Source organism: Camelina sativa, chromosome 9 (assembly GCF_030686135.1).
Source record: "Camelina sativa cultivar CO46 ecotype springtype chromosome 9, ASM3068613v1".
NCBI lineage: Eukaryota > Viridiplantae > Streptophyta > Magnoliopsida > Brassicales > Brassicaceae > Camelina > Camelina sativa.
Window position 1 is genome coordinate 7,306,353 of NC_141888.1, and position 25,494 is coordinate 7,331,846.

A 25,494-nucleotide genomic window follows, 5' to 3' on the forward strand; every position below is an offset into this window, starting at 1 on the left:
CTTCGAGGTTGGAGATCTAAGGCTGAGAACGTTGGACAAGCTTGTGGTGGTGTGTTTTCGTCGTTTGTTGGTGAGATCTCACTGTTTTGGCAAAGGTAAGTGCATGACCATGGCTTATCTAAGCTGAAATCTCTGTTTCTGTGATTTGGGTGATGTGTTGCCTTTTTCTTGTGAGTTCTTTGTGTTTTTCGTGGCTCTTGAGGCTTAGATCTATTCCTGGGATCATGTGGGACGGATGGGAGAAGCTTCGAGGCGAGATTCGGAGTTTCTGTTTGAAGGAAATCGATGCTCAGCATCGGTGTCGGTCGACACCAACGCGAGAATGACTCGGAGACTTTGCGAGTGTCAGTCGACACCATGTGGAGGTGTCGGTCGATACTGTTAGGGTTTTGGGAATGTCGAACATGTGTCGGTCGACACCAGTTGTAGTGTCGGTCGACACCAGATGACCAGTGTCGGTCGACACCCCTGGTGTCGGTCGACACCCTTCTGCAGCAACCGTTTATGTCATGTTGCTTTTTGCATTGCCTGGTTTGTTTTATTGTTTGTTCATTGTGGCATGAGAGATCTTATTGCTTGTGTGTATAGCCCAGTAGATGGAAGGATTGTCTCAATAAGTATTTCTGGTAATACTTACGCCTCACTTTTGTGTTGTGGTGCAGGTAAAGGCAAAGTGTGTTCATGGAATCAAGGCTATGAAGAGGATGATGTTCTAGAGACTCGGTTGCTTGCTTTATGTATTTGATAGGATGCTAGACTGGAATTTAGTGGTCTAGAACGGATACTAAGGTTGTTGCTTTTATGATTAGTTATGTTCTGAATTGTTGTTGGAATTGATATTATGTTATTTCTTTAATTGTTATTGATAATTGGATTTGAATTATTTGTTATCTGCTGATGTTATTGTTTGGGATCACTATATATTAGGTTATTAAAAAAAACGGTCGAATTATTTTAAATTCAAGTTGCATGATAGATAGTTTCTTCCTCTGTAAAAGGACAAATATAGATGTGCAATAAGAAAGTAAATTATAAATAAAGTATGGCATTGACCCGTAAAAAAAGTATAGATCCGAAGCGGTTAAAATTGTTGATACACCCCTACTTCTAGTGCCAAGTTTTAAGGGTGATTTCTGAAGGATGCTGACGTATCTGACCGCGAGAATCACTGTACAAACGGATACATCTCTCGGAGAGCTAAGTACATCTACAGGCAAAGGCGGACCCAGAATTTGTTTTTAATGGGGTCATAATTTTTTAAAAGCTGTTATAAATCTAAATAATAATTAAAACGTACATAAGTTTTTGTGTGTCATACTACAAAAAATTCTTATTATATATTAAAGCATTGGTAAATAAAGATAGGAAAAAGAAAGTAGAATAATGGACTTCGACCAAAAACTCCAAAAATTTGGAAAAATGGGTCTAGCGAGAACTGGAACTCTGGCTAGAGAGGTAAAATAAGTCATGTACAAATATGTTATGAGTCACTTTATTGCTAGAAAATTAAGAAAGATATGAATGCTTAGCTCCCTCTTAACCCTAATTCTCTATTAGAGATTAAGATTAATTCTTGGGGTTTGGTTTCTTATTAGCATAAAACCTATATAACCAACTGAGCTAAGTTTACTAATAAGTATTACATAAAATACCAACCTTTTTTATAATATATCCGGGGTCATCTGACCCCATTCCCTTGAACGTAGTCCCTCCCTTGTCTACAAGCCAAAACAACAACAAACATTTAATATGTTGGAGACAGGACAAATAAATCCATGTCTGGTGGATTGTAAAGTGTGAATTGCTGATTACAAATGCATGTATGAAAAAAAATTAAAAAAAATTTTCCATTGTTTTTAATATCCCCATATTTTGATAGTATATATGTTTTTAAATAAAATAAAAACATAAAGAATATTATAAAGAATATATATATGTTTTTATTTTATATGTCATAATTTCATAAGTAATACTTTTGTAAATTTTCATCAATTAACCAAAAATTCATTCCTACAAACTCATTTTTTTTTGTTTTTCCAGGTTTCTCATATTACTACATGCATTAAAATCTTTAAAATAAAACATGTAAAATTATACTTACACATCACGTATTGAAATTTTTTATTTTTAAGTTCATTATTTTTTCAAGGTTTTGTGTACTTACTTACAATATAAAATTATATTACAACGATAAATACAATTTATATCTGAATAAAATTATGTTAAATAACTTATATTATTCTTTTTAACTTCGTTGTTCATTATTTATTGATTAATATACATGCTTAATAAATTAATTTTTGGCTTACACATGTCAAATTTTATTGAGAACACATGTATAATTTAATTAGCATATATACAATGGAAAATATATTGATTTTGTTAATTTTTCTTTTTGATTTAGAAAAATAAAGTTTTTAAAATATAAACATGTAAAATTTTGTATATATAATTAGCTGTCCTACTATGTTTATTAAAAAAAAATTGACATGTGTCAACATCTAACCAATATATTTAACACATATCACGATCTTGTTAATGAGTAAATTTGACACCAAATTTTATATAATAAGATAGTTATTGACTAAATAACATGTGAGTATATTCCTCGTATATAACCTGATTAATTATATATGATTTGTTAAAATAGTTATTGAACAATTAACATGTGAGTATATTCCTCGTATAGTCGTATATAACCTGTTAAATAATGTATAATATAGTTCTTAATTAAAAATAACATGTAAGCATTCCTCCTCGTACATAACCTTTTTTTTATTAATACATAATACGTTAATATAACTTTTGACTAAATAACATGTGGGTCGCATACGTAGACATCGAATTAAGTAGAAAAACACATGGAGCCATCTGTTCATCGGACCATTATCAACCCGTATTTGCTGCAGGGTGTGTGCCAAAACAAGTTGTTAGCTCATCAACTCAGTTCAATTTTATGAATTCATTTCCTTTTAAAACTCACCTATAGTAATTGAGTTATATGATCGAGTTTAACTGAGTTGACAGTTATATGAGCGAATTCTAACGAATTATATAAGTTAACTGTTAGAATATATCCTACATTGGAAAAAACATGTATCCTTTATTAGCTATTATTAACATATGTTATAAATATATACAGTTCAATACTACAACTAAAATCACTGTACAGCAAACAAAACAATTGTGCTATTATCACACATGTGTAAATCTGCAAAACAACAACAAACATTTAATATTGGGGACAGGAAAAGTGTTTCCTCCGAACGATTCCACAATGCTCAAGTTTAATATTGGCCAGTTGACTTAATCGATAGATAATAAGTTGACTAAAAAATGGAAATAGGGAGCAATTCACGTGTTTAGCATTTAATGTCCACCCTATTTATTTCGAGATCTATATAATTCATATGTATAATATTATGGTTCTTGACCAAAAAAAATAACATGCAAGTATTCCTCGTACATAACCTCAATAAGTATATATATCTCAATAGTTGATTACTAACCTAACAGATCATTTAAACTTTAAACCTACAATATATTGAGCAAGATTCTCCCATTCAGTTTCTCGTAACTTTGTTTCTTCAACTCTTAACTCATTTTGATATGTTTACGTACTATATACTATCTTTCTTTTACGAGACAAAAGATTGATTTTGTAGATTAAAATATTGAAATGATTTTTTCACTTTATACTGTTCTTCATAGTTTATATTTTCTTTTTCTATCAAAAAATAATAATATATTAATTTATCAATAAAAATTTTAACTTTTTCTCAAAACATCAATCAGTTAGGAACAAAGGGAGTATAAGATTTTGCTCATATATATATATATATATATATATATTATACTAAAATTGTTTTAACCAATTTGTTTTTATACATAGAACTATATAAATATTTATTTTATTATTAGTTAATGCAAAACGTATGTCCTTAACCGCTCTACCTTTTTTTGATTTTTTTTCCTTCCAGTAATATCATCGATGGCATTATCCAAAGATACGATGTCGAAATGCTCAGAACACTTGAGTGCTTACAAATCCGCTTGTGAAGACGACCCAGACCTCAAATCATTTGATTCTGCGCTTCAGCAGCGAACCATCAAAGTGATAGACTCGCTCACCGCTGGAGCCGAGACTGGGTTGTCGTCCCAACACGAAGTACACAAGGAGGTCTCCCAGCACCTACTTGAAGTTAGCCAAGATGTGGCAAAGTTCATTCTTGAAAGCAAAGACAATGTGTGGGAGAGCGAAGCTCTAAAATCTTTGGTCATAGCCTATTTTGAAAATACCGTGAAGACTTTAAAGATTTTCAATACTATAGAGAGTTGCGTCGAGGACGCAGAGATGGGCCAACTTCTCATTCGAGATGCCGTGGCAGAGTTTCAGAAAGAGTCGGCAGAAGCGAATGTTGGTGGAACAAAGAAAAAGTATGAAAAAACCTTGAAGGTTCTGAAGAAGTTTAAAGCCATGGGAGATCCCTTTGATGGCACAGTGCTCAAGACTCAGTTGGAGTTGATCAAAAAGCAGCAGGAATCCCTTCTGGAAGAAGTTTGTGAGGCTATTAAAAAGCTTCAAATGGAAATTACTAATCTGGGGAAAGAAAGTTCAATTGCGAATGTGTTTTTTGGGGCTGTGTTTGCCGTTGTTGCCGCCGCATCGATAGCTCTAATGGCAACAGGCTTTGGCGGCTTTGGGGCTATATCGTCAACACTGATTGTGGCGGGATGGGCTGGCGTCGACACTGCCTTGCGTAGAAAGAATGATGCTCTGAAGAAACAGTTGGAAGGTCTGGAGACGGGTATAAAAATCAACCAAGAAGCGATGGAGACCGTATCTATTCTAGTCGATGGTCTAGAAGACCGTATCCAAAATATGTTGAAACTTGTAGATAATGCTATTGAGAATGAAGACGATGAGGCGGACACAAGACTTGTCCTCAAAGTCATCAGTGATAAAGTAGAGATATTAATAGAGAAAACTAAGGACGTTGGTGAAAGTGTGAAAAATCATAGCAAACTGATCGCAGAGGCCAGACTTCATGTTCTGCAAAAAATCAACAGTTCTGGATGATATTAATCCGTTTAAAGTTTATAACGATGTTTGTTGTTCAATAAGAGTCTCAAGACCCGTGTTTTCTATGTTTTAGGGTTTATAGCCCATTGTACCTTTTTTTTTCTTTTACTTTGTAACGTTGACCCATCCGTGAGGATTGGTTTATTAGGTTTTTATTTTTATACTTTGTTGAAATAAAGTTTGAAAAAAACTTGTTGTATTATTTTTAGGGAAAATCCAAAAAAAAACATCAAAGTGACACCAGCTTCCAGTTTAAACCTTGAAGGTTTTGCACTTCCAGTTTTATACCTCAAAATAATAATATTGTTAGCATAATACTCCATATTGACTTACATGTACGTGGGATCACAATGAAAAAACGCCATTTCGAATCAGTGGAACTCTATATCCTTCAATTCCCTTTTCTACTCTATGTCTCTCTTTTTTTTATGAACTCTGTTTTGATCCAATAATTCAACGGCGTTAACTATTGTTAACTACTCTGTTAATTAACAAAATAAAAAATTCTGATAAACTATGTGATTCCACGAACATATAAGCTAATTTGGGGTATTATGTTAGCAGTATTATTATTTTAAGGTATAAAAGTAGAAGTGAAAAATCTTCAAGGTTTAAACTGGGAGCTGGTGTTACTTTGAGGTTTTTTTTCTGAGATTTTTCCATTATTTTTATAATTCATCTTTTTGCAAATTAAATGAGCAAAACAGTAACCATATCCCTATCTTTCAAATGACGCAAACAAATTCCTTGTTGAAAATAAATTTGAATCTTCGCTGCGCTACGTCCTTCTAATAATTGCAGATGTTCACTACAAGAGATTATTATAATGTAAAAGCCACTTAATTAACAACAACACTTCACAAATGACGTAAAATTTCAAAATAAAAAGGGATTTTAATTAGAGTCGTTGTAGTAACCGACGCAATAAAGCAACGTTAAGTTTATAAATAAATTTAATATATCATTTTAGAGGTGAGCGCGTGAGTTCCACTCGCGGCTCTCTCCTCTCTCCTCCTTTCTCTTCTTCTGATCACGACTCCGTGCACCGAGTGAAGGGTTCCTCCGGCGATTCCGGCGTTGAAGACACTACAAGAAAACACGCATTTTGCGACTACACTATTAGTCACTTAATAGTCGCCAAATCAAGATTTACGACTAATTAGCGACTATTTCATACAATCGTTAATCGATAGTCGCTATTTGTTGTAGTCGTAAATTTAGTCGCAATTTTGCGACTAATAGGCGACTATATACATGTTGTCACATAGTAGTCATCATTTAGTCGTAAACTTTTGTGACTCCATTGCGACTAAGTTACGACTATATTCATAGTAGTCATCATGTAGTCGTTATTTTTAGTGACTAGGTTGCGACTATTCTGTGATTAAGAAAACTGAACAAATGGGTTGTTTATTTGGTCGGTAGATAGTCGTATAAGTTTTGGTGACTATATAGTGACTAATATATGTAATAGTCACTATATAGTCACTTTAGTTTTTAAATATATTATTAAAATTTGATGACTATTTGGCGACTAACATTTTCTGAAACTGGATATAGAATATTTTAATTTCTCTTTTTTCTTTTTAACCCTGTCAACCAAACCAACAAATGATTCTAAATTGGAAACCTAAAGAAACACATAATAATTATCATAGTTTTCAAAACACAAAGTACATACAACACATAGTGTCACCATTGAGTTCATCAAAAAATAGTTACTTAGTAGTAGGTAACACATAGAGTAACCTATGGAGTTGAAGTTGGATCTTCTTCTTGAAGAGGCTCTGTCGTGGTAGTCTCTTTAGCTGAATGGGCTGTCAAGAACTCCTTGAACCGTGGATCACATTGCCGCAGATACTTCCCCACCAAGTCCAACTCGTCAATCTTCTCCTTCTGCCCAGCAATAATTTCGGATTGTTGAGCAATTTGTGCATCACGCTTCAACATTTCTGCATCACGCCTCAACATATTAGCAGCCTGCTCCTCTATCTTCCGTTGAGCTTCCTTCAATTGTTCTTGCATAGCCACAAAGGCTAAAGTGTCTCCTGTTTGCTTCCCCTTGCCATTGACAATGCAGTCATGGAGGCTTCCAACTCCAAAAGGTTTTCCTCTTGATCCTTCTCAGTGGACTGCAAAGTAAGAGAAAATAAGATATTAGAGGATGTCAAATTAAACTCCAAGATAACATTTTTGTATTGTTAAAATAAAACGTAACCTGAAGAAAGATTTCTGTATATTCTTCAGTTGTTAGCTCTCGGGGCCGTGACTCCCCATCTGAGATGGCAGAAGGATCTTCCTGGAGCTGAGATAACCTCTCTTGCACATTCTTCTCATATGTTTCTGCTATCTTCTCTGCCTTCCGATCAACATATGTCCCATCAGGCTTTGTATGTGCCTTGATGAAAACCTCACCAATACGTACTTCTCTTCCCAATTCCTCTTCCTGTAATGTTAAGAAACAGACAAGTAAATTTTTAAGGTAACAGCTAGGTCAAAAATGAAAGTGACGAATGTGTAACAACAAAATTGGCTCACCATTTCGTTTTGAATATGTCGATACGACTTTGGCCCTGAGAGGTGGACATGAGGACCGAGGCCATTACGGTCAGACATACGGCAATCAGAATATGTTTTGCTCCTTTGTTGTGCTTCTTCAGTGTCCCAGAATTCTGTCATTGTTGTCCATAGAGTAGTTCCAATCCATTTCGGTTGGCGTCTAGTAGTTCTCACGGTGCTAACCATGTCTTTGAGCCGATTTTGACAGATGGTCTCGAAGTGAGCTTGAACAGTCCCAGCTATCAAAGGATCCCAAGTGTGGGTTTTCTACAAAAAACAAAAAGAAAATAGCTAATGTGAGTGAAAAGAAGCACAAATAAATAAAACAATATATGAAGAGTAAAGCAGTATATGAAGCTTAAAGCTATATATGAAAGCTAGAGGACAGAACACTTAACCGCAAACTCAATGAAGTATCTTTCCTGTTTATCCCGAGGAACACATGTCCAGCTGTAGAAAGGACCTTCAAATTTGTTTAAAAGAATTTTAGTAATCTTCCGAGTGAGCGTAGATCCAGGGTCACGATCAAACCTCCAGACACATGAAACAATAAAACCAAAGTCAACCATCAGAGATGATATCAACTAAACTAAGAAGACTTAATGCTAAGTCTAAGAAACGATACACCATAGCTTCTAAGAGTTTGTAATCGCATCAGAGACCAAACAATGAGACCTAAGCAAGACCTAAACAAAACCAAAACCATTATTCAAAGAGTTTGTAATAGCATCAGAGACCAAACACTTCATAACCAAGACCAATCGAGACCAAACAATGAGACCTAAGCAAGACCTAAACAAAACCAAAACCATTATTCAAAGAGTTTGTAACCGTACCATTCTGTCTTTGGTAGGGGAATGGGAGAGAGGACGGTGGTGAACTCATGTCTGTTTGGCACTAGAAGCAGTGCATTCAGAGCCCGCAATGTGTCCTCCTGGAGTTCCGGCAACACCGGAGGATAATCAGCTTGGAAATTGTTGCCTTGAGACGATGGATGCGAACGATGACTGCGAGTCTGAGAGACTTCAGCTGGAGAAGGCGGAGGGTCAACTAGAGTAGGCGGAGGGTCAACTAGAGCAGGCGGAGGATGCGACGGATTGTAGTGGACTTCTTGAGAAGGAGTCGGGTTCACTGTAGTCTGCGGTGGGTGAGTGTAGGAGTTGTGAAAAAGCTGTTGAGACGGAGGATGCGACGGATTGTAGTGGACTTCTTGAGAAGGGGTCGGGTTCACTGTAGGCTGCGGTGGGTGAGTGTAGGAGTTCTGAAAAAGCTGTTGAGGCGGAGGATAGTTCCGGATCTGGGCCGCCGATGACTGTCGTTGTACTTCAGGCGTCTGCAGCGGAGGAGGAGATTGGACCGCCGGCGTGAAGTTGTACTGATTGGGTAGACTGTGCGGCCGTTTATTTGCTGTTGACGCTCCGACTCTCTGAGAAACGTTAGGAGCAGCAGGTTTCCTCTTCCTTCCTCCTCGATTAGGCATCGTTTGAGATGATGGGAACGATTAGGGTTACGGATTTGGGGGAATCGAGAGGAAGAAGAGAAGGATTAGGGTTTAGATTTGGGGGATCGAGAGGAAGAAGAGAAGGATTAGGGTTTAGATTTGGGGGAATTGAGAGGAAGAAGATGCGGATTAGGGTTAAGATTTGGGAGAATCGAATCGAGAGGAAGAAGAGAAGGCTGCGAGAGGAAGAAGATAATGGGGATTAGGGTTTTCGTATTAGGGGGAATCGAGAGAAGAAGAGGGATAATGGGTTTGGGTTTGGGTTTAGTTAGGATTAGTTAGGATTAGTTTGGGATAATGGGTTTGGGTTTATGTTTAATTAGGCCCAAATTTTAATCTAAGCCCAGATTTTACAATTTTAATTACAATTTTAGTTTACCAAATTTATTTATAAAACACTGATTAATTTTAATTACAATTTTAATTAACCAAATTTTAATTACAATTTTAATTAACCAAATTTATTTAATTACAATTTTAATTAACCAAATTTTAAAATTTTAATTACAAGTTATTTATATAACCAAATTTATTACACAATAATATTACATAATAATATTACACAATAATATTACACAATAATACACAAATATTACACAGTAAAAAGACAAAAATTAAAAAACAAATACATAGTAATTTTGCCAAATAATTATTGTTCTTCGTCTTCTTGTTCTTCATCATCAGAAGACGATAAATTACACTGGAATTCATCTTCTGGATCCGCATCTCCAACATCGTAATCAAGGTTTATTGGATTAGCATCTGCTACCAAATTGTCGACTATGAGATCTTCAACTGTAGTCATCAATACAGCATCATCATTTTCTGTTTGCAACAGAGTCGGTTCATTGTTTTCATATTCTCCTGAAATGTTTCCCCTCGGATTTACTTTCAGAACACTTAGCCACTCTCGCTTTGGTTTCTTTGTGTATGGATACGGAATATAGCAAACTTGATCCGCTTGAGATGCTGTTTGCACAAAATCGCAATTTAGTATGGATAGTTACATTAAATAAACTTATATATAAATTCTAGACAAGTCTTACGTACCTAAAATGAATGGCTCATATTTGTTGTATTTTCTCGAAGAGTTCACGTCAACAACGCCACTATTGCTCTTCCGAGTCCCTCTACCAATGACAGGATCATACCACTTACACTTAAAAAGTGTGATTCTCAAATTGGTCATCCCTTCGTACTCAAGTTCTATGATATCAGTTAAGTTCCCATAGAAATCTGCACCATCAGATGCATCAGTGTAATTTTCACCTTTAACACAAACCATAGTTACATGTCTTCCGTCCAGCGCCGTGATTCTGCGTATGAAACACATAGCCTCTTGTAAAGTATATTGGCCAAGTTTTGACCTTGTGTAAAGGTCCATGCACTATCTCTTGAACCCAAGTAGGAAATGGATTTGTGGCGTTCCAGTATATAACCTGCGTATACATATAAATATTATATATCAATGATATAATTAAATAAATGCATAATCAGAGTCGGTTACATGGGTTCGAGTATACTTACATAATCTTTAACCCACACATGATATTCTTCAGCTCTTTTCGTGGACAGTTCTTTTTCGGTTAATTCAGGATATTTGGTAGAAAGAAAATCCTCGAACATACTAAGAAAATTAAATATATTTAATATATATGAGAAATATTTGTGGAGTCTATATATTTGCGAGTCTATATTATATACCTCTCAATTGGTTGAAAATAGTCACAATTCCGTAAAACATATGCATGTGCGCACTGATAGTCTCTCTCTGAAAGCCATACTTCATGCATTTCCCCACTTGGGCGACCGACATGAGTAAATATATTAGGGACTCCAGGGACATGATATATTGGGACTTCACCTTCATAGAATCTTGTTAACCTGATCAAATAAGATAATTAAAAATAATTCAAATTAAGTATAAATTTTAATTTCATTTAATTATACCTTGATTTTGTTTGTATATGATCGGCAAAGTAGTGCTCAGAGAAGTAAGCAATCTCGTCATTGATATAGGACTCAACGATTGATCCAGCCGCATATCTTTTGTTCTTCGCTTTTCCTTTCAACTTTTTGAAAAAACTTTCAAAAGGATACATCCACCTATATTGGACAGGGCCTCCCAATTCTGCCTCATATGGGAGATGTATAGGCAGGTGCTCCATCACATCAAAAAATGATGGTGCAAATATCTTCTCTAAGTTGCATAAGATCAAAACAATGTTATGTTTAAGAATTTGAACGCGACTTTTTTGCAAAGTTCTTGAGCATAAGTCCCTGAAAAATGCTCCAATCCCTGAAAATTTCATGTCTTAGGAAATTATATTTAAAAATATATACTACTAATTTAATTAAATAGGTAATCTGTACTACCTGATAATGCAAGGTGAACGTTCCGGTCTAGGAGTTCTGCGAAGATAAATGGAAGAAGTCGCTCCATAAAAACATGGCAATCATGACTCTTCATTCCTGAAAACTTGCCATTGATCAGATCAACACAACTTGCCAAGTCTGACGAATAACCATCTGGAAATTTCACCGCATGCTTGACACATTCCAATAAACTTGTTTTGGCTTCCTTTGTCAATGTATATGCTGGGAATGGAGCTTTACCCTTCCTATCAATATGTAAGTGTGGTCGAGAACAAAATTGTTCTATGTCCAATCTTGACATGATGTTATCTTTAGATTTACCCTGTACACTCATAAGAGTATACAAGATGTTGTCCACAAAATTCTTCTCGGTATGCATCACATCAATATTATGTCGGAGATTGAGGTCCTTCCAATAAGGTAGCGACCATAATATGCTTTCTTTGTGCCAATTATGTTCCTTTCCATAGCCTGGCATCTTCTTTTCATGATCGTTACCACCGACTTCCCTGGTTTTTGGTGGATTTACATCTTTTAAACGCTCATAATAAACTTGCTCACCAGTTAAAGACTGCGGTGGATAGTCGTTAGAAGCGTCTCTTCCCTTCAGGAAATCTTTTTTGTTCTTCCTCAATTGATGACCATGAGGCAGGAATCTTCGGTGACAATCAAACCAACATGTCTTCCTTCCTTTGGGTAGATAAAACGACTTTGTACTTTCCATGCAAATTGGACAAGATAATTTACCGTGGGTGGTCCATCCCGATAACATGCTATACGCCGGAAAGTCGCTTATCGTCCACATCAGCACTGCTTTTAGATTGAAGTTTTGATTCAAAGACACATCGTATGCATCGACTCCAGTAGACCACAACTCTTTTAACTCCTCAATAAGAGGTTGTAGGAAGATATCAAGGCTAGCTCGCGGATGATTTGGCCCAGAATTCAGAATTGTAAGAAACAAGTACTCCGTATTCATGCACATACCAGGGGGTAAATTATATGGAGTCAAGATCACAGGCCACATTGAATGATTACGAGACATGCCAAATGGATTGAACCCATCGGTACATAATCCAAGGTAGACGTTACGGGGTTCTTCCGCAAACCGAGGGTTAAGCTCTTCGAAATATCTCCACTCCGCCGCATCAGAAGGATGATTCATTTCTCCCTCTTTTGATTGGTGCTCTGCATGCCATCTCATTGCCGCTGCAGTCTTTTGGCTCTGATACATTCTCTTCAACCTATCAGCAATAGGTAGATACCACATACGACTATAGGGTACTCTTGTTCTCCGTTGGTCCTCCTTAGGCTTCCATCTTGGTGAACCACAAAATAGACATGTCTCTTCCTTTTCGTCTTCTTTCCAGAAAATCATACAATTGTTAATACAAACATCAATTGTATAATATGGAAGGCCCAAATTACGCATCAATTTCTCTGTCTCGTAATGTGAACCGGTAGACTGGTTGCCTTCTGGTAAATAATCCGTCAAAATTCCGCAAACCGAATCTACTAACTTTTCACTCATATTATACTCCGCCTTATTTTGCATGACTCGAGCAGCCAACGACAATTGCGAGTGACCTTCACGACAACCATCATATAAAGGAGTTTTTGCACTATCTAACAAGTCGTAAAATTTCTGAGAATGGTTTTGTACCGGTTCTTCCACATTCTCATAACTCTCATTTTGATGATAATTATCATCTAAACCCACATTATAACGAAATGCATCATTCACCATATCCACATATGGATCTTCTACTACATTACCCATTTCTTCATGACTCCCATCATACGTCCTATCAGTGTAACTACTTCCTATATCCAAATTAATTTCTTCGCCGTGGTTATACCAAACATAATAATCTGGCATAAATCCATTACTAAACAGATGACTCATAACTCTTCTACCCGAGAGATATCTATTGTTTTTGCAAACACTACATGGACAGAGAAACTTACCCCCATTATTCTGAACTGTTTCTTGGCTACTTGCAAACGTTAAGAATTGGTCCACCCCCACTTCGAATTCAGATGAAAAATTCCCCGTCACTTCATCGAACCTCTTGTACATCCACTCCCGATAATTACCGCTATTACCACCATAATTGTAATATTCTGCCATTATAATTATATATATAAAAAATTATATAAAGCAAACTTTTTTTTTTTTGATTTAGAATTTTTTTTTTAGAGGAGGAAAGTGAGTTAGGAGTGAAGAGAACAAATGAGTGCAACTTCTTTTTATAGACTTTCCTAGGTGACTAATAGGTGACTAATAGACGACTACATAATAAAAGTTGGTACACCAACCCCCGCATGGAAAACACGTTTCTTTTAACTGTTTTTTGCGACTACTTTGCGACTACACGATGACTATGTAATGACTCGCCGTAAGAGTCACCTAACAGTCGCTAAATTTTACGACTACTTTACGACTACCTTATGACTCGCCGAATGAGTCGCAACGTAGTCGCCAACGTTTACGACTATTTGACGTGGTCGTACTGTAGTCGCTAATTTGGCGACTAAGTTGCGACTATATAATTCCATTAACAATATAGTCGCCTCTTAGTCGTTAATATACGACCACCGTAACGACTGCATGAATTAGTCGCTTAAGAGTGACTATTTAGCGACTAAATCCACGTAGTCGCAGAATAGTCGCTAAATCGTCACTATGTAGTCGTTAATTTTGGCGACTACATATGTGGTCGCTATGTGTAGTCGCTAATCACCTGTTTTCTTGTAGTGAGAGGAACCACTGGTCCATGGCGCTTCATCCGTAGTCCACTGCATCTACCGGCGAGGTCACCAGATCGAAATCAAGGGAGTTTGTGGCGAGGAGAAGCTTCCGCAGGACAATTCCGGTAAGAGCTCTACCGGCGGCGTGGCTATGCGGTTAGAAGAAGGTAGTTCTCGGCGAGGTATGAGAAAGATACGGCGGTTAGATCTGAACGGCTGGAGACGCAGGAGGTTTTGTCACGGCCGGTGGTTTGACGGGGGAGGTCTATTGCCGGAAAGGCAAGGCTAAGCCACCGTCGATGGCTGTTTAGATCTACTCCCTACTGCTCTATCTCTATCAGACTGAACTATAGCTTCCGGATTACTAGATCGGTTTCTTCTTCCTTCTCTTCACAACTCTACGGTGGCGGGATGGTGATGGTCCTGTGTCACCTTCTCCGTTTGACTCCCGTTTTCCCGGCTCGCCGGTGGTCCTGGGCCGACGAGTATCCGCAACTTCGTGGGAGGGCGGCTGCAATAGGGTTCTCCATTGCAGATTAGGGTTTCTGGCTCATACCGGTTAGCTATCGGTTTAGTTTGGTATACCCGGGTCAATTTTGGTCTTTGTTATCTGGTTTGGTTTGATGTAATTGGACTGGGCCCTAAGGGGATAATTGTATGGGTCTATTCCGAAAATAGCTCTTTGGGCATATATGTTTATAAATTGAAAGCCTTTTAACAAAAAAAAAAAAAATTAATATATTAATTAATTAATTTTTAGGTTTTAATTAAACCATTGTAATAACTAATAATCTCTCTCTTCTTCAATCAAAGCTGCTCAACCCAGAAAACATTCAAAATCAAAATAGAAGAACTTTTACCAAAAAAAAAAATCAAAATAGAAGAACGTACAACTCGATCAAAGTCAAGGGTTTTTTCGTTTCTCTGCAATTCTAATTGGACTAAACTCGTTCATCATCAGTCCCAAAAGATCCTGAATCGATCTCATCATTCTGGATTAAAAAAATTTCTCGAATCCGGTTCGTATTATTAAAACGGTCATAAAGAAAACAAGGTTCAAGAACTAAAAGAAAAAGAAGGAAGATAGGATCGCCATGTCATTGGTAATGCATTAGGTTTCTTTTCCTCGTTGAAACCTCTTTGCTAAACCCCATAGGAAAAACCCAAAGTAAGAAAAAGAGTGCAAATCCTCCTAACAACTTTGGTGTCTTCATCCTTGGGTACGGATGAACATTGTCCAGATTGCATCGTCGGACGTCATCAATTGGCGGCTTGAGGTGGGGTCGTGGTCACTACAAGAAATATGTGTATTCATAGCACATGAGGATAGCACTAATTTGGAAACTGCTATTGTAGATAGCAAACTTGGTTAGGGTACTTTATTACAGCATTAGATTAGTGCTTTACCGTAATTTTACTATGCGGGAAGCTAAATTGTGTTTTGGAGCCTAATATTGTGCTATAAGCGCCAATACCGAGCATCATACTTAGTAAAAAAAGACAACTTTCTTAAAGAAAAAAAAATATATTTTTGACTAAAAGAAAAAACATCTCGATTTCACATCTTTCTCTGCTACAATCTCGATTGCAATCAACGGTAACAATCTCTATTTTCAACGGCAATAATCTATGTTCTTTGCCGACAATAATCTCTATCTTCGACGGCCTCCACATTTCCGATGCTAATCTCCACCTTCGGCAGCTGAAATTTGCATCTCCATCGTTCAAATTAGGGTTCTTCAGATTCGAGTTCACATCAGATCTCTGCAAGAAGACGAAACTCGAAGGTACGAATTCACCAATCTATACCTCGATTAGGTTTTCCTTTACCCGAATTGTATCTGGTAATTTCGAGCTTCGACGGCTTCAATTGTCCTCTTTGATGTGCTTTGTGTTTTGTGTTTCGGGTGACACTGCTTAGCCCAAATGATTGAGTGAAGAAGACGATGTCATTAACGACTCAACATTGTTCAATTTAGGACTCACCATTGTTAAATTTAGGACTCAACTTATGAGTGTGAGATTGTTCTTTTGTTTGTTATTTTTAGAACTCAAAATTGTTAAATTTAGGACTCAACATTGTCAAATTTAGGACTCAATTTAGAACCTATTAATAGTCAGTATTTGATTGTTCTTTTGTTTGCTATTTTCACTTGAATAAGTCGATTAGGTTTTTCTTCAACTTCAGTAGTTCGTATTTTACTTACTAATTAATTTTGTTCTTCTGTGTTTCAAGCAAGGGGTAACAAAGAAGCCAGTTGTTTTAGTACTGAAAAGAAGCAAGACAATCATCTCCTTGAGGCATTTGGTTATAGAGGTAAGAATCAATGTTCCCCAATGTTCATGTGTGTTTGACATAAGCTTTTATTGTTATGTCTATGTGTTTGACAAAAGCTGTTATTGTTATGTCTATGTGTTTGACAAAGAATAATATATGTGATTTTATCTTAAATGTTTTTCTCGATAACAAAGAAGGTAGCTAGTTTTTCTTGTGTCTTTGACTGTTGAATAAGCTGTGAGTGTTATGTATATATTATTAAAATCTGTTAATGATTAAGTTGTTATTTGGTATTGTTATTTGAATAATCTGAGTTTGATGAACTTGTTTAACCCTTCACTAAGGTTTAAACATAAAATGTTGGACAAGGCATGGGTTCATCTTCGCAGGTATGGAGTATATATATATGTAGGTTGTGTTTTAAATGAGTGCTCATAGGATGAATAAGAGTTTATGTTTGTCTGCTTTCATACTACTACACTATAGAGCTGATCCTGCATATGATAGAGGTGCTTGGAGCTTTGTTAATGCGGTGTTAGGAGATAATGACTTGGTAATATGTCCATGTATAGACTGTCAAAATTTAGATCGTCATCAACCAAGCACTGTAGTGCATCATCTTGTGACAAAGGGAATGGATGAGACTTACAAGATGCGGAATGATTGGTTTCATCATGGAGAAGTGGACTCAGAGGCTCAAGATGGAAGAAAAACTTCCAAGTGGAATGATGAGATTTTCAGATTATTTCAAGCTGCTGAATATTTAGATGAAGAACTATTTCAGAAGGATGACTTATATGAGATTCCTGAGGGTGAAGACAAGCAAGAAGATGAGTTCTTATCAAAGATAGCAGATGCGGAGACACCTTTGTATCCAAACTGTTCAAGTCATAGCAAGCTATCAGCTATTGTGACTCTTTATAGATTAAAGACTGAGAATGGTTGGTCAGACAAAAGTTTCGACAAGCTGCTTGAGACATTGTCAGAAATGTTACCCGTGGACAATGTTCTTCACACGTCATTCTATGAAGTGAAGAAATTTCTGAGATCATTAGGTATAGGTTATGAGAAGATACATGCATGTGTAAATGACTGCATTTTATTTAGAAAGAAGTACGAGATGGCTGAGAGTTGTCCAAAATGCAAGGTTTCAAGATGGAAGATTAACATGCAAACTGGTGAAGTACAGATTTTTTTTTTTGAACTGTTGTTGGGTATTGCTTGGTGAAACTCTAGAATGTTATGTGGTATTAGTTAGTTATTTTGTTATGTGGTTTTCTCAACTCCGCAGCAGAATGTCATGAAGGATAATAAAAAATGCAAGCTCATGGATATAACTGGTAGTAACCGAGTTGTTGCTGAAGGACGATGGGCATCAAATGATCCATGTGTTAATATCCATTGTGTACCCTTGGGTCCAGATGCAGTTCGAGTTTGGGTAGATGTTGTGAAGATCAAAAGTGCAGCAGTGTGGAGGAAAAGTTCTGAAATTGAGACAATGAAGATGCGCTTGGTACTTCTATTGCATGGCCAGAGGACAAAGTTATGTGCTCCCAGGATTGAAGTCATGTAGAGCTATCCAAGTTGTTCATCTCTTTTTCATTAGACTTTAATTATCTTGAATGTTTCAGACATGGTTTTTAAGTTTAGTATGAGTTTGAACTTGGTCTGTGAAGATATTTAAGTATTTTGTATGAATGATTTATGCAATTTGCAATTCAATATAAATATTTATAATTAAATTACAATATTGTATTAATTAATATTTGAATATTGAAATGCACAGATAAACGTTATAATACAATCTTGTACTGCAGAAACAAAACGCTAATGTAAAGTATAAAATAGCAGTAATTTATTGTCATTACTAAGTTTATAATTGCATACAGGAATTACCATAATAAAGTATCAAATGGCAGATAATAGATGCTATTGTAAACCCTTTTATAGCAGCAACAATAGTGCTATCGTATATTGATTTATAATAGCACATCAATTAACGCTATGTTAGATGGGGGGTCTAAGATGGCAGCGGAAAAGATAGCGCTTATAGAAATGCTATCATAAACCTACCATAGACGCATATTTTTTGTAGTGGGTCATGGACAAACCGTCAGACAGAGAGGTTGCACTTGTTCCTCACGTTCCTTGCTGCACTCTTGCTCCGTGTGTTCACCCCGAACATGATCCTTGTGGACTTGAAGTTGCGTCCATGATATGTGTCTTGGTATGGTCGCGTCGGTGTCAAAGATTGTGTCCAAGTCCAAAGTCATGTCCGCGTCTGGTTCAGCTGTCTTTGTTTCATCAAAACCTCTCCCAATTCTTTGGCTCAACCTCCAGCTTTCACATTCCCATCTCCATGTCCATCATCTGCTCCACCAGTTTGGCATGACAACTGTAAGCGCAATGCTGAACTTGGATCTAAAAGAGGCGGGGGGGGGGGGATGAATAAAATCACCGTCCTGTACCAGCCAGTTACAACTAGCCTCTTGAAGGAGTGAAAGACTCAAGAAATTCAGCATGAATTTCCGCAACACCCGGCATCAAATCCCGCGGTGCCGGCCTAAAGGCAAGAGAACTACAAGAAATATGGGCATTAGTAGCACACTAAAAACACTACTATAGTAGGGCTTTGGTAACGTTTCCATAAACGCTAGAACATGAGAAATTAGTTTTCTGTAGTTCTATTACAGAACTAATCGTCTGTTAAAAAATAATCTTTTATAACATTTGATTTGTGTTATGATGTAGTTTTTCATGGCCTTTTTTATTGTTGTAAAATACTGTTTTATATCATTTTAGTAATGCTGCTGTAATGTATCTTCATAGAGTCATAACGTATGTGCAGAGACTAATAACAATTGCCACCACACAAGCAGCTTGAGACATCAAAAAGCAAGATGTAGTATCTATATTTGAAAGAAACGTCACTCTATTATAACTAAGATTCAGCAAAACAAGGTCCAAGGTTAGTTACACTGAAGTGATAACGATGCATTTTGTACTTTGCTTCGGTTAGACCATAATAGTTCAGCAGCACTCTGCTATGAGCATCTATGTTAGGCCACATACTCTTGACCTGTAACAGCGATTTCAAGATTCATAAAACTAAATAAAATCAGATTAAGGAAATAAGCAGATTAAGGAGGAGAACAATAAATAAACTTACACAATACACCAATGATAATGTCTCCCTCGACTGCAAAACAAGTTAAAATCAGTTGAGCATCAAGATTAAGATCATTTGAACATTCATACTCGTCATCTAAAACCCAGCAGAACCTTGGACAAACACCAGTCCTAGCTAAGGTACTACTATAATGAAAAACAACAAAAACAAGCCTACCTTTTTCTTCTCCAGCTCCAGCCTCTTTATACTACACAAACAAAATCAATAATAATTCAAACATAAGAATCCACACAACAATGAAGGCATAAAAAGCAAAAAGTTGCAAGATTTAAAACCAAAACCGTTGAATAAGATTCAGAAAAAATGTCAAAGGAAAAACATTCACCTAGGGGAACTAATAAAGGCTGAGTATTTAATCCTAGAACCGAATCACCAAGATGAAAAAAGAAAAGTACACATGAACATGAAGCTTCCATTTCACAAAATCTCCACCGAGAAAAAAAAAAAAAAGACTCTAACTTTGTTTCCTTGAGAAGAGAGAGAGAGAGAACCATGAGAGAGAGTGAAGAAGAAGGCGTGAAGGCCATGTAAGAAGCCATCAAAATCAGTCTCAGATCAAGAATCTGAATCGGAGGGAAGCGGAAGCGACGTCGGTGATTTTCTTCGCCGAGATAGATGAAGCAATAGCCCTATTGGTTCCTGAAAGGTCCACCGCCGCCGGATCTAGCTCCAAATCCTCCAAGCAGATTCATAAACGGAAAAAACAACCTATCCAAATCTGCCGCCGGATCTAGCTCCAAACACATTAGATTTTTGCTCTAAATCAAAATATCATTCTATCTCCAGAAGAATAAGAAAAACCCTAATCGAATCTCCAAAGAGAGAGCTGATAAGAGAATAAAGGAGAGAAAATAGAAGGTTTAAGACTTTATGCAAAAGGCTTTCTTTTTCCTTTTTTTTTATTATGAAAAACAAAAAATTGGGCTAAGTGTTTTACCTCCAAAATGAATTTTTAGCTATAGTTGCTATTTTTTGTTTCCGCTTAAAGTAAAATTTTTCACAGTACAAAAATAATGCTACAATAGAGTTGATATCCAATTATGACACTTTTAGTAGCAGTTAGTGAATTCGTGCTACCCTCATATGGTACCAATACTCAAATTTCTTGTAGTGTGTGCAGCCACAACCGACATTTTCTTCCAAGGGAAGTTCGCTAGGCTTTGCTGCGACAAAGCGGCCTGACCTATCACTAGGTGTAGTCGGTGCAATGTGATCTGAGGAAGAAGATCAGTCAGTTAGAGGTCGGCCAAAGAAGACACATTCATGCCTTGACACCTGATTTTGCCGAGAAGGAGCAGGACGAGCTCGGTACAAAGGCACCCATTCGCTGAAACTGTCGCAGCTGCTCATGATCATTGAAGAAGAAAAAATCAGTAAGAAAAGAGGAGGTAGAATAGGAAGCTAAGATAGGAATGATATGGAAAGATCATCTCTAAAGCCCTTTTTACAGAAAGAAGGGGGGAAGCCAGAGAGACGCCGTAATAATTGGCCATCACATCACTATCATTCAATGCGCCTCTCCATTCATCCAATCACAAGATTGTTTGAAGTCGTGTCACGCACAAGTTCACATGAAGCAATGATGAAAGCATGCCTCGAAAACAGCTCCCCTACACCAGTAAAAGAAAAAACAGAGAACAATCAAGATACAAAAAGCTAAAAATCGAGTTAGGAGTCCTCATGACCAACAAATCCATGCAAGTTAAGTAGAAACAGGTGCGGCATAAATCCAAAAGTTAAAACAAAGAAGCAAATGAATTATATTCTTGCCAATCAAACTAATGGAAAAGCAACCAAATCAAAAGGAAATGAAAAACAAATTAAAAGGAAAGCGTACATAGGTAAAGAAGAATTTGTCAGCCAATATTTAATCAAAACAGAAAACATGAAAGCTTGGAAGCATTTCCAAAGGTTAGTTTGAAATATCATACATGGTAGGCACCAAAGACTCGCACATTTGATAGATGACATCAGATGAGAAAATGGGCCATCGAACAAATGATATGAATAGATGATACCACATTCAAATGAGAGATACCTTGACGTCTCAATGTTTCTCAAATTTACCTCTATTAATTTCTTGCGCTTCCTTTCTCTGGTAAGTCGAAGACCAAGGTGGAGCCGCTCTTGCGCAAACTTATCTTTACACACAGAGGAAGTCTTGCGGAGCCATCTCTTTTTTTTTTTTGGTTTTAATGTTAAGATTTTATACCAAATTACAAAACACACCCAATACCACAGAAACAAAACATACAAAGAAAAAATTATAAAGGATACTCGATGGAGGGAAGGAGTGCAGATCTGGAGACGGAAAGGACAAAAGACGATTATTCAGAGCCATCTCTTTATCACGCTAAAACAAGAATGCCAAAAAATTATAAACTTTGTCACCACCGCTTCGGCAGGATTTGACGATTTATCGTTTGAAATGCCTCCTTAATATTATATTGTCACTCTTTTTCTATAGAATCTTCACTGACTCTATTTCAAAATAATTTCATCTATGGAATGATACCCACAAGAACACAACCCTAAAGCGTATGTTGAACTTTTCTAAAGTGAAGAACATTAAAAAAATAAGGGTTTATAGGTGAAGGATTGTGCTCTGTCAAACAACCTATAAATCAAAAAATAACTTTGTCCGTAACAGATATTGGCAGAAGAAGTGATATATCATAGTTTCTACGGTTTGTAACCACGATATAAGGAGTCCTTTAGAGTCTTTTAATATGTTTTTAGATTTTTTGTGATTTTTATAGGTTTTCCAGGATTTTGGTACGGATGAAGCAAAATGTAGCAATTTGGAACATTTTGGAGCATTGAGACCGAAGGAAATCAACTTGGAGATGATAAAGGATGATGGTGTCGACCGACACCACTATTGATGTTGGTCGACATCCCTTTTGCCGACACAAGAAGAAACCCAAGTTTGAAGATTTACAAAGTGGCCCAGAAGTTTTCCCTAATTGCAACATTAGTCTCGTCGTGTTTCAGAACATATATGATTTTAGGTCTTATAAACCCTTATGCTTTAATTTTTGCTGCAACCTTTGAGAGAGAGTTATTGAGAGTTTTTGGGAGAGAAAGATCTGAACTCATATGTAGAGAGAAGATTTTTAAACTCCTTATTTTCTTTTTTGATTTCTATTGCAATTTATTCAAAAAGATGTTTTGTACTTCATTGATTATGTCTGATTAGTTTGTTTGTTAGGTTTAGGATTTCTCATTAAGGATTTCATGGTTTATTAGATCTGTTGATTCTTGGAATTCATTATCTTCTTGTTCTTCATCTTTGGTTGTTCTTTATATTAATTCTTGATTGATCACCTAGAATTAATAAACTAGGAAAAATAAATTGATATGAGAATATAAATAATTTCCTCACAAAAACTTTTGATGAGCAAAATTACTTTTTACAAAGAGATTTGATTTTGTAATTGTGAACAAACTAAACTTGTTTTCAAAGCTGGTTTTTAACTTGGATTTTGCAAAGAGATTTGGATTTTTGGATTTTAAAACTTAGATATTATTTAAAGTGAAAACTAATTTATTTTACAAATGAGTTTAGAGTTCTAGAACATTTTTTAATTGATCGAATCCTATTTAATTGGTTGATTTAGTATTCCATAATTTTCTGAGAATTTCTCTAGACCTAACGTTTTAATTCCTTGAATTTACACACCTTTTATTTAATATTTTGCATGCTATTTTCAATTCAAATTTTTTTATTTAGCATAATAATACAACTCTATAATTTATTGTGTAATCTTGAGTTTCTGTAGATTTGATCCCCAAATACTACAACTGCAAAACTGTTACTATCTCTAGGATATTACAATTTGAGTTTATCAAAAAGCGATTCAGTTTTTCATATTGTTAGGAAACCATTGTTTTGAAAATCGATTAGCTGATGTGGGAACTCCGTTTCATGTTGAGCATAGCTTGCTGCTGTGGCGTGAGAGTGTTTTTGTAGAAGCTGATGTGGCTTGGTTTAGGAGTCTCAAATTGTTCCTTTTATTAGTAGTTATTCTAACACTAAGGGATTGGCATGGAACAGTAAAGTAGTGCAGCACTTTGAAATATTTCTTGTTAAGGTCTGTTTATTTATTTGATCTCATACATCTAATCTGATAATCCTCTGCTTCTCACTTTTGGTCTGTAAAGAGAAGACAAATTCTTCAACACTCTCTGTCCAAGATTGCTCTACCTCCCAAAATCCAAGATACATTCTTATCGCCTTATAAATGGATGACAATCAAGCTCTCTACTTCCACTAGAGTCTTTCTTTATTTCGGCATAGTTAGATATATATGTATGTTTAATGTGTCATCTGATGTAAAGCATTTATTGTAGGATGCAGGAAGACTAAACTACAAAAATCTATGATTATTGTGTTTAGGCACACTTCTCTGGTCATTGCTGAAAGGATTTATAATCCACCCGAAGGAGTCCCACTTTAAAAGTTTTGAAGATACAGACAAAATAAAAAAGCTTTCAAGATATTATATGTTTACATGACACATTTATATACGTGTCTGTGTAAAATTGTACGGTTGATCAATATAAATTTTATACGGTCCACTATGGTTTCAAAACTTTTGTTCATTACTAGTTCTTTTTAAATAAATAATAATCAAAAAATTTGGCAATAAATAACTGAGATTAATGCATTGTGTCGGTTATATAAACGACTTAAACATTAACGTTGGTAAATTACCGACGCAGAATGTTAAACATAACGTCACTTGATGTATCTAGACCTCTCCGTCGCTCAAAAGTTTTATCTTTGCCAAAGGGAGGGTCAACGGTGGTTAGATTCCAGTACGAAAGGATTCAAAAACGTTGCTATGAGTGCCAACGTCTCACCCATGAAGTGGACTTCTGTCCAATTCTAGTCAAGCAAAGACAAGACGCAGCCTCTGCAAGAAGAGCTGGTACTCCCACTCCTAGGCCTGCAAAAGCTCCTTTCCTCAAAGAATCTGACCCTCTTTTTGGAGTGCTGAGGGAGGACCAAGTGGGCATTGACCCATCCACGGGTAGACACTGTATTGCAGAGGATGTATTAGAAGGTATGAGACAGTACCTGAGGGCTAATACCAAGGAAGATCTTCAGGTTAAAGTGGATAGGGTAAAGAAATCAGTCAAAGAAGTTGAAAAATATCCTATTGCCAGGAAAACTGTTCTTTGTCTTGAAGAACCCCCAATCATTCACTGTGATGTCAACAAGGACAAAGGTTTAGTTTTCGGTTTCGAGCAGCCTAATCATGCCTCGCCTCAGATATGTTCTGTCTCAAAGAAGGCACTCTTACCGTCTCAGCCGTCTCCTTCATCATCCGCTATGAATTGGCTCATGTCTGAAAGGATTGCTTTCCAGCCAGAGATGCAACCGCAAGTCAACCCAGGTCTTTTCCTAGCTCTGTCCCAACTTTTTCAGGACGGTGCAACGGTTCAGGGGACTAGTTCTTTTGTGGCTGGTCCCTCCGGCACTGTTCAGAAAAAAGGAAAGGCAAGACGTAGACCTCAGAAAAGTTCTAGAAAGCCTAAGCCAAAGAATCCAAACATACAGGTTTTTGATGAAGGTTTACAATTGGGTTTGGTTACGGGAGTCAAAGAGAAAAGGAAAGCAGTTGACGAGGGTACAAGCACTGCAAAGTTCACAAAGCTTAACCCTAAAAAGGCGATCCCAGATGGGGGATTGCCCCATGATCAATGAGCATCCTGAGTTGGAATTGTCAGGGCTTGGGATGGTCTCAAGA

General features: G+C 36.6%; 2 protein-coding genes, 1 long non-coding RNA gene and 2 pseudogenes across 5 annotated transcripts; 2 read left to right on the top strand and 3 right to left on the bottom strand.

The window, feature by feature from the left end:
- The first annotated feature begins 3,988 nt into the window (after window positions 1-3,988).
- LOC104715084 (UPF0496 protein At3g28270-like) lies at window positions 3,989-5,080 on the top strand. Its single transcript, XM_019229884.2, has one exon. The coding sequence runs from the start codon at window positions 3,992-3,994 to the stop codon at window positions 5,078-5,080; it is 1,089 nt and encodes a 362-aa protein (XP_019085429.1). The 5' UTR covers window positions 3,989-3,991.
- Window positions 5,081-6,724: 1,644 nt separating this feature from the next.
- On the bottom strand, window positions 6,725-9,344 carry LOC147937863 (uncharacterized; annotated as a pseudogene). The gene is made up of 5 exons (XR_015567238.1): window positions 8,479-9,344; window positions 8,041-8,173; window positions 7,622-7,909; window positions 7,302-7,529; window positions 6,725-7,215 (listed from the first exon to the last, which is right to left on the bottom strand). The product of XR_015567238.1 is annotated as an uncharacterized LOC147937863 (transcript).
- A 448-nt stretch (window positions 9,345-9,792) lies between these two features.
- Window positions 9,793-12,979, bottom strand: LOC147937864 (uncharacterized; annotated as a pseudogene).
- Window positions 12,980-18,383: 5,404 nt separating this feature from the next.
- Window positions 18,384-21,152, bottom strand: LOC104710671 (uncharacterized). Of its 2 annotated transcripts, XR_002033490.2 has the most exons (5): window positions 20,230-21,152; window positions 19,895-19,925; window positions 19,718-19,747; window positions 19,526-19,627; window positions 18,384-19,126 (listed from the first exon to the last, which is right to left on the bottom strand). It is a non-coding gene; the product is annotated as an uncharacterized LOC104710671 (long non-coding RNA). The 2 variants fall into 2 exon arrangements; XR_002033489.2 differs by lacking the exon at window positions 18,384-19,126 and having other exon boundaries at window positions 19,459-19,627; window positions 20,230-20,623.
- A 3,312-nt stretch (window positions 21,153-24,464) lies between these two features.
- On the top strand, window positions 24,465-25,451 carry LOC147937865 (uncharacterized). The gene has a single exon (XM_087465311.1). The coding sequence runs from the start codon at window positions 24,465-24,467 to the stop codon at window positions 25,449-25,451; it is 987 nt and encodes a 328-aa protein (XP_087321437.1).
- Window positions 25,452-25,494: the final 43 nt, after the last annotated feature.